Source organism: Stegostoma tigrinum, chromosome 8, assembly GCF_030684315.1.
Source record: "Stegostoma tigrinum isolate sSteTig4 chromosome 8, sSteTig4.hap1, whole genome shotgun sequence".
In the NCBI taxonomy this organism is placed as follows: domain Eukaryota; kingdom Metazoa; phylum Chordata; class Chondrichthyes; order Orectolobiformes; family Stegostomatidae; genus Stegostoma; species Stegostoma tigrinum.
In genome coordinates this window covers 63,170,787-63,186,011 of record NC_081361.1, presented here as the reverse complement: position 1 = coordinate 63,186,011, position 15,225 = coordinate 63,170,787, and the positions used below count along the sequence as shown (strand labels likewise).

The 15,225-nt window shown below is 42.3% G+C and overlaps 1 protein-coding gene across 2 annotated transcripts in view; it reads right to left on the bottom strand.

Moving 5' to 3' along the window:
- Positions 1–14,961, bottom strand: part of rnf11b (ring finger protein 11b) — a 75,744-nt gene extending 60,783 nt beyond the window's left edge. For both annotated transcript variants that reach the window (XR_007248443.2, XM_048539483.2), the window contains exon 1: positions 14,338–14,961. Coding sequence is in view for 1 of the 2 variants with exons in the window: in XM_048539483.2 (XP_048395440.1) it covers positions 14,338–14,457 (120 nt within the window). In the remaining variant the exon portion in view is untranslated. The remainder of the gene's footprint in view (positions 1–14,337) is intronic.
- Positions 14,962–15,225: the final 264 nt, after the last annotated feature.

Below are 15,225 nucleotides of genomic sequence, written 5' to 3'. Positions count from 1 at the left end.
GTTTGGGCTGACAAAAGTGACAAGTAACGCTCATGCCACAAGACTGCCAGATAATGATCATCTCCAATAAAAGACAATCTAACCACTGCTTTTTGACAATTAATGGCTTTGCTACTGCCGAATCCTCCATTTAATGGTAACAGCAGGATGTTGATTAAACAGAAACTCAACCAGACCCAACTGGTTTAAAGCTATCAGGCTCAAGTGAATCCCTAGATAACTATAAGAAGCATAGCAGCACACTAAAGAGGAAAATCAGAGGAGCAAAACCAGGGTATGAAGCAGATCTGGCAGATAAGTTTATAGACAATCCCAAATGGTTGTATAGCTAATAAAAGAGTGGCTAGGGAGAGAATTGGTCCCCTCAAACATCAGCACGGCTGTCTATGTGTGGAATCACAGGAGATGGGTGAGATTTTAAATGGATGCTTATCGTCAATGTTTACTGAGGAGACAATCATGGATGCTAAGGAAACAAGGGAAACAAACAGGGATGTTTTGGACCACATACATAATAGCAGGGAGATATTTGTAGCCTTGAAGACATTAAGATGGATAAATTCCCAGGGTCTGATAGAGTCCATCCTCGGACATCATGGTAGGCTAAGGAAGAAATCACAGGCCCTTGCGGAGATTTGTGTGTCACCTTTACTGGAAGACTGGAGAGTGGCTAACCTTGTTCCATTAAGTGGCAAAGACAAGCCAGGGAACAACAGGCCAGTGAGCCTGACGTCAGTGGTAGGCTAGTTATTGGACAGGATACAGAGGAACAGGATCAACCAACATTTGGTTGGTCAAGTTTGATTAGGGATGGTCAGTGTGGATTTGTGCGCAGGAAGTAATGTCTTAAAAACTCAAAGGTTTTTACAAAGAGGGTAGCTGAGGGTAAGGCAGTGCACGTCGTCTATATGGACTTTACAAAGTCCTCTGACAAGAACTAGCCTACCTTGCAGGACAAGGTTAGGTCGCACAGGATCCAGGGAGAGCTAGCTAAGCGAGTTTAAAATTGGCTCGGTGGTCAGAAGCAGAGGGTAGCAGTTGAAGGTTGTTTCTCAAACCACAGACCTGTGACGAGTGGTGTGCTACAATAGTTGGTGCTGGGATCTTTATTATTTGTTATTTACACATGCAATCTGGATATGAATGTACAAGGCATGCTTTGTAAGCTTGCGGATGAATCAAAATTGGGGAGGTATTGTTCATAGCAAGGAAGAACATAGAACAGAGCACTGAATAGTACAGCACAGTACAGGCCCTTTGGCCCACAATGTTGTGCCAACCTATTATCCTATGAAGATCAATCTACTCTGCATGCCCTACGTTTTACTATCCTCCAAATGTGACTATCCAAAAGTTGCTTACAAGTCTCCTAAGTATCTGACTCCCCTAGCATTACCAGCAGCACATTCCACGTGCCCATCATTCTGTGTAAAGAACCTACCACTGACATCTCACCTATGCCTTCCTCCAATCACTTTAAAATTATGTCCCCTTGTGATAGCCAGATACTTTTTCCCAGGGTGGAAATTACTATCAACTCTACCTATGCCTCTCATCATCTTGTACAGCTCTATCAAGTCACCTCTCATCCTTATTAGCTGCAATGAAAAAAGCCCCCCCTCGACATTTCCTTTTAAGACCTGCCCTCCATCAAGGCACTATCCTGATAAATCTCCTCTGCACCATCTCTAAAGCTTGCACATCCTTCCTGTGAGCTGACCAGAACTGAACACAATATTCCAAGTGCGGTCTAATCAATCAGAGTTTTGCATATAGCTGCAGCATAACCCTGCAGCTCAAACTCAATTCCCCTGCCAATGAAAGACAACACACCATGCGCCTTCTTTATAACCCTACCAACTTGGGTAGCAACCTTGTGCTATCTATGGACGTGGATTTCAAGGTCCCACTGTTCTTACACACTGCCAAGAATCCTGCCATTAACCCTGTATTCTGCATTCAAATTCAACCTTTGAAAATGAATCACTTCACACTTTTCTAGAAGGAAGCCCCTCTGCCACTTCTTTGCCCAGCTCTGCATCCTGTCAATGTCCTGCTGCAAACTACAACAGCTCTACAAGCTGTCCACAACTCCACCAACCTTCATGTCATCAGCAAACTTAGTACCCAGCCTTCCACTTCCTCAGCCAAGTCATTTATAAAGATCACAAAGAGCAGAGGTCCCAAAACAGATCCCTGCGGAACACCACTGGTCACCGAACTTCAGGCTGAATACTTTCCATCCACTACTACCCTCTGTCTTCTATTGGGCAGCCAGTTTTGTATCCAGGCAGCCAAATTTCCCTGAATCTCAAGCCTCCCTACTTTTGGAATGAGCCTACCATGGGGAACCTTATGAAATGCCTTGCTAAAATCCATATACACCACATCCACTACTCTGCCTTCATTGTGTGTTGTCACATCCTCAAAGAATTCAATATGGCTCGTGAGGCATGATCTGCCCCTCGCCAAGCCATGCTGACTACTTCTAATCAAACTGTGTTTTTTCCAAATCATAAATACTCGCTCTCAGAATCCTCTCCAATAATTTGCACACCACAGAAGACAGACTGGTCTGTAATTCCCAGGATTCCCTGTGCTCTTTCTTGAACAAGGGAGGGGCATTTACCACCCTTCAAATCATCTGGTACTACTCCAGTGGACAGAGAGGACACAAAGATCATCACCAAAGAGGCAGCCATCTCTTCTAGCATTCTGTAGAAACTTTGAGTACATGCCATCTGGCTCAGGGAACTTATGTATCCTCATGTTTTTCAAAATCTCTAGCTTGTCCTCCTTCCTACCATCAACCTGTTCGAGCATATCTGCCTGTTTCATGCTGCCTGCACAACTGTCAAGGTCCCTCTCACTGAAGAATACTAAAGCAGAGTATTCATTCAAGGACCTCCCCTGACTCCACGCACAAGTTCCATCCATGATCCCGGATTGGCCCTACCCTCACTCTGGCCATCCTCTTGTTCCTCACATAAGCATGGAAAACCGCAAGCCTTTCTTCAATCCTACCTGCCAAGGTTTTCTCATACCCCCATCTGGCTCTCCTAAGTCCATTCTTCAGTTCCTTCCTGCCTCCCTTGTCAGCCTCTAGAGCCCTGTCTGATCCTTCCTTCCTCAACCTTAAGTAAACTTCCTTCTTCCTCTTGACTAGATGTTCCGCATGTCTTGTCAACCAAGGTTCCATCACCTTACCATCCTTTCCTTCCCTCAGAGAGAGAAAGCTATCCAGTACTTAATCGCAACTGCTCCCTAAACAACCTCCACACTTCTCTCATGCATTTATGAATAATTACAGAAGCATCTTGATCAGATGGGGAATGGGGCTGAAGATTGGCAAATGCAATTCAGTACAGATAAAGGTGAGGTGTTGATTTGACTTTTCAAAGTGCAATACAGGACTTAAAACAGTGAGTGGTAAGCTCCCAAGGACTGTCATAGAACACAGGGACATCGGAATATAAGTACACTGCCACGTTCAATGAAGATCACAGGAGGAGAGGGTAGTGAGGAAGGCATTTGGAGTGCTTGTCTTCATCAGTTGAAGCACCAAGTACAGGAGTTGGAATGTTGTGTAACTTGTTGCTGAGGCCACACATGGGAGTATCGTGTACAGTTTTGATCACCCTGTTATAGGAAAACAGAGTTAAACTGAAAGGTGTTTAAAGAAGATTTACAAGGATGTTGCCTGGACTAGTAGGGCTGAGGCAAGGGGAGAAAAGTTTGAATAAGATAGGACTTTATTCTTGGAACGAAGGAAAATGTGGGGAGACCTTACTGAGGTGCACAAAATCATGACGGTCATAGATAGAATGAATGCATATAATCTTTTTTCCCCCCCCAAGGATGGGGAAATGAAAACTAAAGGGCATAGGTTTAAGCTGAGAGGGGAAAGATTTTAAGGAGGATCTGACACAACTTCTTCATGCAGATAGTACTGCATATATGGAATAGGCTGCCAGAGAAAATGGTTGAGGAAGGTACAAATAGCAACATTAAAATAAAATTGGATGTGTCCATGAATGGGAAGGGTTTAAGAGTGATTGGGACCAAATGTGGGCAATTGGGACTGGAGTGGACACCACGGTCAGCATAGACAGGTTTGGACTGAAGGGCCTGTTTCCATGCTGTATTACTCTATGACTACTTAAATACAGCAGCTAAACAGCGAATCAGATGTTAGCAATTATGCAGCACATCTCATGCCCTGACTCCACAAACCTTGTTCACCATCTCGAAGTTCCATGGAATCCTCGCCACTTGCCTGGATGAGCACAACTCCAACAATACTCAAGCAGCAGCACATCATCCAGCCCACGCGATTGGCACCATATCCACAAGCATTCTCATCCTCCACCACCAATGCTCATCAGTACTGCAGAAATGGCCAAGGATCCTTCAAAACCACCATTCAATCCCACAACCACTTCCATCTAGTCAGAGAAGGGAAGCAGATAAATGGAAACATTGCCACCTGGAAGTTCTTCTCTAAGCCACTCAGTCATCCTGACTTGGAAATATACTGCTATTCCTTTCCCACCAATGGGTCAAAAATCTAGGAATTCCCTCCCTAATGGCATTGTCGATGTACCTCCAGTAAATGGACTGCAGTAGTTCAAGGTGGCAGCTCATCACCAGCTTCAAGGGCAACAAGGGGCAAGCAGTAAATGCTGGCATAAAGGTTGTGGAGATAGCATGGTTAAAATGTCTTAGTGTTTGATCAGCAATGATCAACATTAATTGGTAGGGCAGGTCCAACAACTTGAATTGCCAACTCCTGTTCTTACACTCCTGTCCATTTTGCTATACAGCAATGACTCTGGCCTAAATATTCTGCCCAGTGTCCCTTTAAAGTGAATCCAGGAAAGAACAGAGTAACATAATTAGACCAGGTAGATGCAGTGAAAAACTAGAACCAAAGGCACAATGAGCTAAATAACTTAAATGTATATAAGACCATAAGACATAGGAGTGGAAGTAAGGCCATTCAGCCCATTGAGTCCACTCCGCCATTTAATCATGGCTGATGGGCATTTCAACTCCACTTCCCTGCACTCTCCCCGTAGCCCTCGATTCCTTCTGAGACCAAGAATTTATCAATCTCCGCCTTGAAGGCATTTAATGCCCCGGCATCTACTACGCTCCGTGGCAATGAATATACTGCAAATTTGTATTCTTCTAGTCAATTTTGAGTGCCTTTGAATTGGTACCAGAAGCAGATAAATAACGGTTCACAAACAAAGTAGGAATGAGGTCAGAGTTATGTTGAACAAAAGCTGAAAGAACTGGGATGCTGTAAACCCGAAACAAAAACAAACTTGCTGGAAGAGCTCAGCAGGTCTGGCAGCATCTGCGAAGGGAAAAACAAAACTTGGACCTTTTGGGTCCAGTGATCCTTCCTCAGAGTTATGTTGAGTTCAAAAGAATTGAACAGGGCAACTTTGAAACAAGCATGACAGCATTAAAAGATAGAAAAGACATGGGGATTTTAGAGATTATTCTGGAGTTTAAAAACTCACTTCCACAGATGATGAGAACTCCCATATTGGGAAACAAAGTTACCAAAGAAAGAGGAGTTGCAAAAATAGCAGATGAATATGCGTTAGTCCATAAATTGAAATTCAGCTTCTGAGAGCAATTTCATTCTGTAGGGTACTGAATTTTTTTTTGGGCGGGGGGGAAAAGAGGAGGAGAAGAGGAGATCCTTCAATGAAAAACAAAAAGTAGCTCACACTGGAAGCTGTTCACCGCAGGTGAAAAAAAGGAACCCATGCGGACGAATAGGAGGCTAGGAACCTCATGTGTTTGCACTGTAATGGAGTGGGACATAGACACAGTGCCAGTGGTTTAAGAAAAGCATTGAGAGAAAGGATGTGGTAAGAAAGGCTAAAGCAGTGGGATTAGTTGAGGTAGTGAGGGAGATCACACAAGGAGTCAAGGAGCTGCAGGAGAGTACACAGACTAGTCTCAGAATGGAATGTGAGACAATGTCCGATTTCTTAAGAAGATGTCACCTCTGTGGGTAAGGTTTACTCAGTAAGAACAGGGGGGAAGAAGATAAAGACGTTACAATATTGAGAAATACAGGAGCTGGTCAGCCTCTAATAAGGGATCAAAGTACTGCACTCCTTCTGAAGCATAGAGAGTGGTAATCTGCGGAATCGACGGACAGAGACTTAGAGGTCCCCTGTGTAAGATCAGGTTGGAAAGCCCAATCAAGACTGGGGAAGTGAAAGTGGGAACAATTGAAAGTATGTCAATTCCAAGAATACATTTTGTTTTTGGAAACTACCTGGCAGGAACAAAAGTGGGAATGATGCCCCTTGTAGTGGAGGAGCTGAAGGAAAACCAAGGAACTGAGGAGTTAAAAGAAAAATATCTTGGAATTTTTCCAGACTCTGGTGACAAGATCCCACAGTCAAAGGTTAAAGCAAGAGGGGGAAACCAAAGAGAAAGACGAAGGAGTTGAGGTCCAGTTAGCCATCATCCTGACTGATGACATGGTCAAGGAAGAACCTAAACAAGTAGAGGTGTTCAGTTCTGATAAATTACAGGAGTTACAACAAGATGAGACAATAAAAGATCTATATCATAAAGCTTACTCAGAAAAGGAAATCAAAATGTATTCCCAAGGACTAATACCTCAAGGATAGAATCCTAAGACAAAAATGGAGACCTCAGCAGATTAATGCAGAGGAGAAAGCTTGGGGGGTGGGGGGTGCACCAGATTATGTTGCAGGTAGCATATGGGCAGGAAGTATTACGGGAAGCACACAAATTACACGATCATCATTTAGGAATGAGGAAAACTCAGGCTAAAATAAAAAAGCACTTCTATTGGCCTGACCCGCATAAGGATGTGGTTGAATTTTGCCGTACGAGTGATACTTGTCAAATGACTGAAAGCCACAAGAAGTAATAAAACTAGCATCTTTGGAAAGGGAACTGGAAAAAGGCACAGTTACTGTCCCTCACTGAGGAATCAGAATCAATTTTTTCTGATGTACCTCAAAGTAAGCTAAGTAATGAGGAAGTGGTTAGATATTGGGATAAGGCAGTGAGTTCTTTGTCTCAGGAGCACAGGACTGAATTGAAAGGCTCGTTGCAGAAAAGACGACATATGTGGGAATAAGAAAAGGGGAGGACAAGTACTATACTGTACAAGTTGAAGTCGGAAACGTTACTCCAATAAAACACCACCCCTACAGGCTTAATTCTCTGAAAGCTGCACAGGTACAGAAGAAAGTAGAAACAATGCTCCAAGGTGACATCACCGAGCAAAGGAAAAGCTGGTGGAGTTCGCCAATCATGTTGGTTCTGGAACCCGATGGTAGTCAATGATTCTGCGTGGATTGTCAAAAGGAAAATGCCGCAACTAAATCAGCCTCACAGACAATTCCAAGGCTGGAGGACTGTGTGGACAAGCCACGTTTATCAAGTTGGACTTACTCAGTGGTTACTGGCAAGCACCTCTGTCAGACAGCGCAAAATAAGTTTCTGCATTTGTAACCCCAAGTGGGCTATAACACTTCAAAGCAATGTCCTTCAGGTGTGAAGAACACACCAGCCATATTTCAAAGACTTATGAACAGAGTTGTGGCAGGATTGAATAACTGGTGTCTATATAGGTGACTACAGAAGGCAAATTGTTTATAAACTTCACAAAAACTGAATTTGTGAAGGCAGAAGTGGTGTTTTTACATCATGACATCAGACATGGAAGGATGAGTAACAGTGGGGTGGCACAGTGGCTTAGTGGTTAACACTGCTGCTTAACAACATCAGGGACCCAGGTTCCATTTCACCCTTGGGCGACTGTCTGTGTGGAGTTTGCACATTCTCCCAGCGTCTGCACGGGTTTCCACCGGGTGCTCCGGTTTCCTCCCACAGTCCAAAGATGTGCAGGCTAGGTGGATTGGCCATGCTAAAATTGCCCGTACTGTTCAGGGATGTGTAGATTAGGTGGGTTATAGGGGGGATGGGTCTGGGTCTAGGTGGGATGGTCTGAGGTTCAGTGTGGACTTGCTGGGCTGAAGGGCCTGTTTCCACACTGTAGGGATTCTATGATGACCTCAAGGAACATCAAGACAAAGGCCACTGAGGAATTTCCAAGACCATCCTCCAACAAAAGAAGTACTTTGATTTTAGGGACTGAGCGACCTCTACTGGAAGTTTGTGCTGAATTTGAGTAACTGAGATTTGCTCAAGAAGAACACGAAATTTCAATGGACAGAACAATGCAAGAACGCATGAGAATTTAAAAGCTGTATTAACCACAGCACTAGTTTTAGCTACACCAAAATTCTCAACTCTTAAGTCACTATCGATACCAGCAATACAGAGGTTGGAGCTTTGTTGATGCGGAGGATGATGGCAGAACTGAAAGGCCAATTGGATATTTTTCAAACAAACAAACTTTTTCAACAGTGGAATATTTTCAGATGAATAGAATTACTGAGTTTGGTGTTGACCTTACAACATTAAGGTTTATCTTACGAACAATATTTTGGAGATGTTTGTGTACACAGACTACAACTCTGTCAGAAAATTTTAAGGACAAAAAATAAGACTTTCATTGGAGTCTTAGGTAACAGGATTTTAAACTTACAAACTGTACATGTTGCAGGACAGAAATGTCGCAGATCCGTTATCACGAGGTTAAAGAAAATGTGTAGATAAGACTGGACAGTACCTATTCTATGTTTTCTATACCTTTCATACTAATTCTGAATACAATATGTCTAACTATAGAACTGAACTATATATTGATAAGAGTGGCAATAATGTTAAGATTTAGATCAAAAACTAAAAAATAATATTTTCACAATGATGGTTCCTTTTCTTCCTTAAGGAGCGAAGTGTTATGACGTTGGGTAGAGTAATTGTGAAGTGGAATGCAGGAAACTAAAATTTGTGGTTCCTTTAAGAGATTCGTGCCTTGTTTGTACTTATACATTTTTATTAAACTTTTATCTGTGAGCAGCAGCTGGAATTGCCAGTACACAGAGCCTCAAAAAGTGAAACAAGTGTATCTAAAAAAAAGCCTTACAGGTGGCAGGCAAAACAGCAGCGTTTGGATGTTGTGACAAAATGTTTGAATTCGGTCAACTAATTTAAAACAAAACATCTGGATACAGAAAGCCAATTGAATTAAAATCTACTGTCAACAACCTCAAACTAATCATAATCACGTTTTTATATGTCATTACAGGTATATAATACAGGGACATTTGGAAAATGAGAGCCAACTGCCATCCGAAAGAGAAAAATCAACTGCCACCTGCCAGTTTTAGCACAATTCAGCTTTCAGAGAAAGCCCATCTAATTAATAAAAAGTGCCGTGGTATTTTGGGCAGCATGGTGGCTCAGAGCTCCAAGGACCTGGGTTCAATTCTACCCTCAGGCAACTGCCTGCCTGAAGTTTGGACATTTTCCTTGAGTCTGCCCGAGTTTCATCCGGATGCTGTGGTTTCTTCCCACAGTCCAAAGATGTGCAGGTTAGGTGGATTGGCCATGCAAAATTGCCCAGCGTCCAAGGGTGCGCAAGTTAGGTGGATTAGAAATGAAAGGGTAGGGGAATGGCATGGTCTTTGGAGGGGTGTTATGGTCTTGTTGGGCCGAATGACCTGTTTCCACACTGCAGGGATTCTATGATTCTGAGTTTAGCTCAAAGTCCTCCGCTGAACAAATTTTACACGTAAAACATTCCTGACAGTAGAAATAATGGTTTGCAGTCACCAAAAGCTGGGTGGCTGTTGCAAGGAGATGACCAGTTGAGATTAGGTTGGTGAGAGTCAATGTTCTGCCATGCCGTTGTGTTATGTTCTGTCTGCAAAAATTACCCCAACCCTCTAGTCACCTGCCACTTCAACACACCATAATCTTCCCTGGCCAACATTTGTCACAGGCCTGCTGCAGTGTTCAAGCATACCTTAGTGTGAATTTGAAGAACAATATCTCATTTCCACTTGGGAATCATGCAGTCTCTAAAATGCAACAACTTCAGGGCTTACTTCCATCATTCCACGTGTTCTACCCACCCCTTATATGGTCCTGTTATGACATGGATTGCTTTTAGTTGCCAATTCTAACATACTCCTCGGTCTATTATTACAATACATAGGTTTCATTCAGTACAGTACAGCCATTTTCTCCTTATAGCTCTTACAACTTACTCTGCCTTTCTTCTGTCATGACTGGTTATCAATAATCTCCATGCTTAGCTAGACCTTTTATGTGTCTCTCTCACTGGCCTCCATCTCCAACTGCCACTCACTTCTCCCCTTCCGCACACCCACCTGTGCCACTTGGCTTCAGCACAAGTACAACATTTTCCTCATTGCTGACAGTTCTGAAGAGTCACTAGATTAGAAATGTTAACTCAGCATCTGTGGGGAGAAAGCAATCAGACCTGTGGAGTTTCATCAGCAACTTCTGTTTTTGTTTCAGATCTTCCGCATCTTGTTTAATCTTTTGTTTTACGTTATCTAGATCTCCTGGTCCACCATAATTATTTATGGCTCAGTAAACCGCTTTGTGACATCAAGTCATAGATGTGCCAAAACAACCCAGAGGTGAGCAGAGGTAATTAAAGTCAAAGTTTATGATGCGAACCAAATAATTTAATTCTCATGAGTCTGTAGTGTGAGGCAAATTGTGATGTACTTGCCTAATTTTAGGTTAGTTGGAGGCTTGGATTTTTTGGATTGAGCTCGTAATTGATCAGTTTTTCTGTTGTCCTGAACTTAATAAATAATTTCTAAATATTTCTTTGACCATGATGGTTTCTTCTGAAAAGGAATTTTTGAAGCCCGATTGCAGAGTAGATAGGTTTTACACTCGAATGGGCTTGTGTTACTTTAGATTATTTACTATGCTGAGCCGTAAACAACGAGGGCACAATTTTTTGTTACTGGAATCTTAAAATTGTGGTAGAGGCACACTTGGCCAAGAGAAACTTCTAATATTGGGTAGTGTTTTAGTCCTGACAAGATCTTGGAAGAAGATGGCTGTCTAGTTCAGCGCTCATAAAAGCCAGACACAATCCTTAAAGTGAAGCGTTAGCGTTGGTTTCGAACCAGACAAAATCCAGATGTGCTAATTTCAGCTAAGTGCAGTGGAGCTCAAGTGTATGATAGCTCTCGCAAGAAACCCGTCACAGTTTCAGCTTGAAAAAGGGAAGTCCCTATTGACTTAACACCACTTGTACATCTTGGTAGGTTTTTGGGTACAGTACCAGGAGTGGTGCTATGAGAATTTAACAGGGGTGTTTTGGGCATGACAAAAGCCATCTTCTTTTCAACTGATAAAAGGAGATTTTTAAGATGAATGAGATTTTCCTTTAAACACAGTAAAAGTCTCTAAATTTGTCGAAGTAAAGTTTAGATTATTCAATTTTATCTTGATTCCCTTGGTAGTAAACTTCCATTTTGTTATTTAAGCAAAATCTGCAGCACTATGCGCTCATGGTTCAGCAAGAGATCTCTGCAGTAAATTCAAGACAGAATGAGCTAACAAGCCAGGTTCCTGACTGTGCTCTGACTTATCTGGTAGTAACGTACAATGGGATCATTACACAGAAGATAACCAATTCTAAGGCCATACACACAATAGGTTAAACTGGGATTAACCACAAATCAAATCAATTCTATTCAATGTCCAAGTAAATTCCAAATCCTATATCTTAATCACTATAAAAGCACACTGCCCTCTTCCCACCCACTAGCCCAACTGTCATCCTTTTCTGAAATCCTTATCCATATTGGTTTGTTCACTCAAAACCAAAATGCTCAAACACTGATCAAAGTGTATTATATAAAAAATTGACTTGTTCAGTCACATACTATTCTGTACTCGTCATCTTTATCCAAGATTAATACCCTTGTAGATCACCTGGTTACTAATTTTCTGACACCAAAGAGAAAAAAAATCCCACACCGCCTGTGCAGTCTCCTCTAACCTTGCACACTCTGGACCACATCGTACATTTTTGAGATTCTCATTCCCTGTGTATCCACACACTCTCCCATGTGCTTCTCAGTTAGCTATCAACAATTTTGGTCTCTCCCCCACCGCCCCAACAAACTCTCTGTACTTTTCAATTTTCTTTACGCTGCCCACATTTAAAGCCTCAAGAAGGCTGATATCTATGACTACATCTTTATTCAATTTTCTAAATTGTTAATCCTCTTCTCTCTGTGGAAATTACTATCTTGACAGCCACTATAAATATTAAAATTGCTGTCAAGTATTTTTACATGGCTGGTGGGGGGGGGGGGGGGGAGAGGAACAGGAGATGGGAAAGAAATATCAGAAACCTAGACTTACAATCACTGGTGTTCTGATAATAATCAGAAGGTAACAAAAGTAACCTGAATAAGTCTATTGCAAATTTCATTTTAAAATGAGGAAATATCGTAAATTGAGTTGTACCAGAAGAAATTTGTCAAGGTACAAGCTAGTCATTTGATGAACGTGTAGATATGACAACTCCAGAATTCATCAATATACAGTTAGTTTTAAAAAGCACATTACACCAATTCTCAAACAAAATTTAACTATCTACAATTGTTAACACAAAACATAATTTGTAATTAAGACCAAGTTATTCAAAGGGTCAGTGACAGCAGACAAAAGTACTAGACAGAATTTCCAACATGGGTAAAATGTACCAACAATGGCATCGTAACATCATGCACAAGTGATAGAACCATGCATCTGGTCAGAATTTATAGGATTTCTGTTTAAAAGATGAAACAGTTTCTTAAAAGGTTCTAAGGTAAAGTTTGCCTATTTGCCCTTGTTTCTTGTTCCAGCACAAGCCATTACCAACATTTATAATAAAGCAAATAATTGATAATCAAGTTGCCTCTAGTTCAAAACAATTATCTTATATTCTTAAGAATGTTAATTCTTCAGTAAGTAAACGTATTGGGCTCAAATCACTCAAGTTCAGATAACCATTAAAATCTGTGATGAGAAAATGCCAAAACACAAGTTTACACAGTTTCCACCAAGGACATCATAGAATCCTCACAGTGTGGAATCAGAATATTTGGCCCATCAAGACCACACCAACACTCCGGACAGCATCTCACTCAGGCCCACCCCCTAACCTATTCCTGCATTTCCCACCCTAGGTACAATCGGCAATTTAGCATGGCCAATCCACCGAACCCACACATCTTTGGATGCGGGAGGGAACCAGAGCACCCAGAGAAAACCCACGCAGGCACAGTGAGAACATGCAAACTCCACACTGACAGCTGCCCTAGGCTGGAATCAAACCCAGGTCCCTGGCACTGTGAGGTAGCAATGCTAACCACTGAGCCACCGTGCCATCCCAGTACATCAACATAATTCCATAAAGAATGCTGGACAATATATAAAGCAACAGATATGAGAAGCTCAGACAAGAAATGAGAAGATGTTCTGTCAGTGCAGGGGATTTGGAGCCAATTAGATAAAAATTCCAGTGCCACATATTGATGGCATTTTTGACGAATATTGAACCAAAGCTTGAAGCTATTAAAAAAGTGCTTTTTATTAATCAACTTTCTACTGAAATGTGACATACCAAAGTTCAATGTCTGTGCCAAATGTGCCACATACAAGTGATCCATTTGTACAAGACAAAACAGATTAGTCTACAGTGAACAGAAAACAGGAGTTTCCCCACCACAACAAGTACAATAAGTACTAACTTCACAATGCCTTTTTGTTTCCCCTTGACTGCATTATCTCTACTAACACAAAGTAAAACATATAACAACGGTGAGACAAATTGCACAAGTTGGCTCCTGGAACAAATAAGTAAGTTCATTTAATTAGTACCTGAAATAATGAGGCCCCATATCACTTGCAAATGACAACTGCGTACGTAAGTAAGCTCTCGTATGTTTTCAATTTTCGGTAATGACAAGCCAGTGGCTTCAAATTCTACATGTTTTGTTAAAATAGTTGAAATTACAAATCTGTCAACACAAGTCAATAAACTTAAAATATGGCAATTATCCGTATGAAAACAATTGTTCAACTATCTCACCTTGCCTCCTCAAAATTCTTCAGTCCGAGATAGCTAGGGTTTTACTTTGTTGGTTTACAACTGAGGAGGTATTTTCTTTTATTTCGATCGGGTAAGTGGTAAATAAAGGAGTTCTTTAGACACAACCCAAGCGAAAAGTGTTGAAAGTGGTCAAATATAAGACATTATATTTCAACATCGTAATGCCTGGTTATCTTAGGCAGGTGGATAAATTCAGCACCAATTCGTTGAGATACACCAGACTGGAGACAAAAAGAAAACTTGTCCAAACAAAGACGAACCTGATATGGCGGCGGCGGCTCCTGATCTATTTCGGTACCGTCTCCGTAACTCGCCCGGTCAGAAGACTCATGGAGCAAAGAAATATCATCTGACGTAGGAGACTTCAAACAATTTCCCATATTTTTCCTTGAATATTACACCGTATTTACCATCACTGCAAGATCCGGCGTGGGAAAGGCAAGGAGGAGAAAGCTAAAAACTGACAGAAAACGGGCGTTAAAAAAAACAACGCACGCTTCTTTTCGGGAAACGTCGCTTCTTCCCTCACTACCACCGAAATCAGAATTTTTTCTTTCCTCTCAGGAAGGAAGGCCGCTCGTTCTTCTTATTCTCTCTCACCGAAAGCAAAACAAAAACAAGCCGCCCTGTAATTCAGGGTGTGTGGGGGGGTGGGGGATGGAAAAAGAAACAGAAGCTGCTGGCTCACTCCCAACTTCTCCTTAACACGGCAAAATATACCCTTTCTTGACCATTCACCTACTGAAGGGAGAGACCGGGTTAAGCCAGCAGCCAACCCGTACCTCCCTCCAGGCCAGAAGGGCCGTAGAGATACACCCTTCCCCTTCGCAGCTTTGACCCTTTCTCTTCTCCCCCTGCGCCTCGAGAAGGGCCTGTGTGCGTGTGCGCTGACGTACGGCGTCAGCAGCCGGCGCGCGCAGGCTGTTGCTCGCCCCGGAAGGAACGGTGCAGACAACCTGCAGGAAAGGCATTCTCCAAGTTTCCCATTACATCGAACTAGTGGGTTCTTTCGAAAACTCCTTTTCGCCCGTTTAAGCGGTCGATGTGGCTCATCTTGCTTCCTTGTCTTGACAATTGTCCTTCCCCGGCCCCGGCGAAGGCTACATGCCAGATCCTGCTGTCGCAAAAACCAGGCAAAAAATTACCCG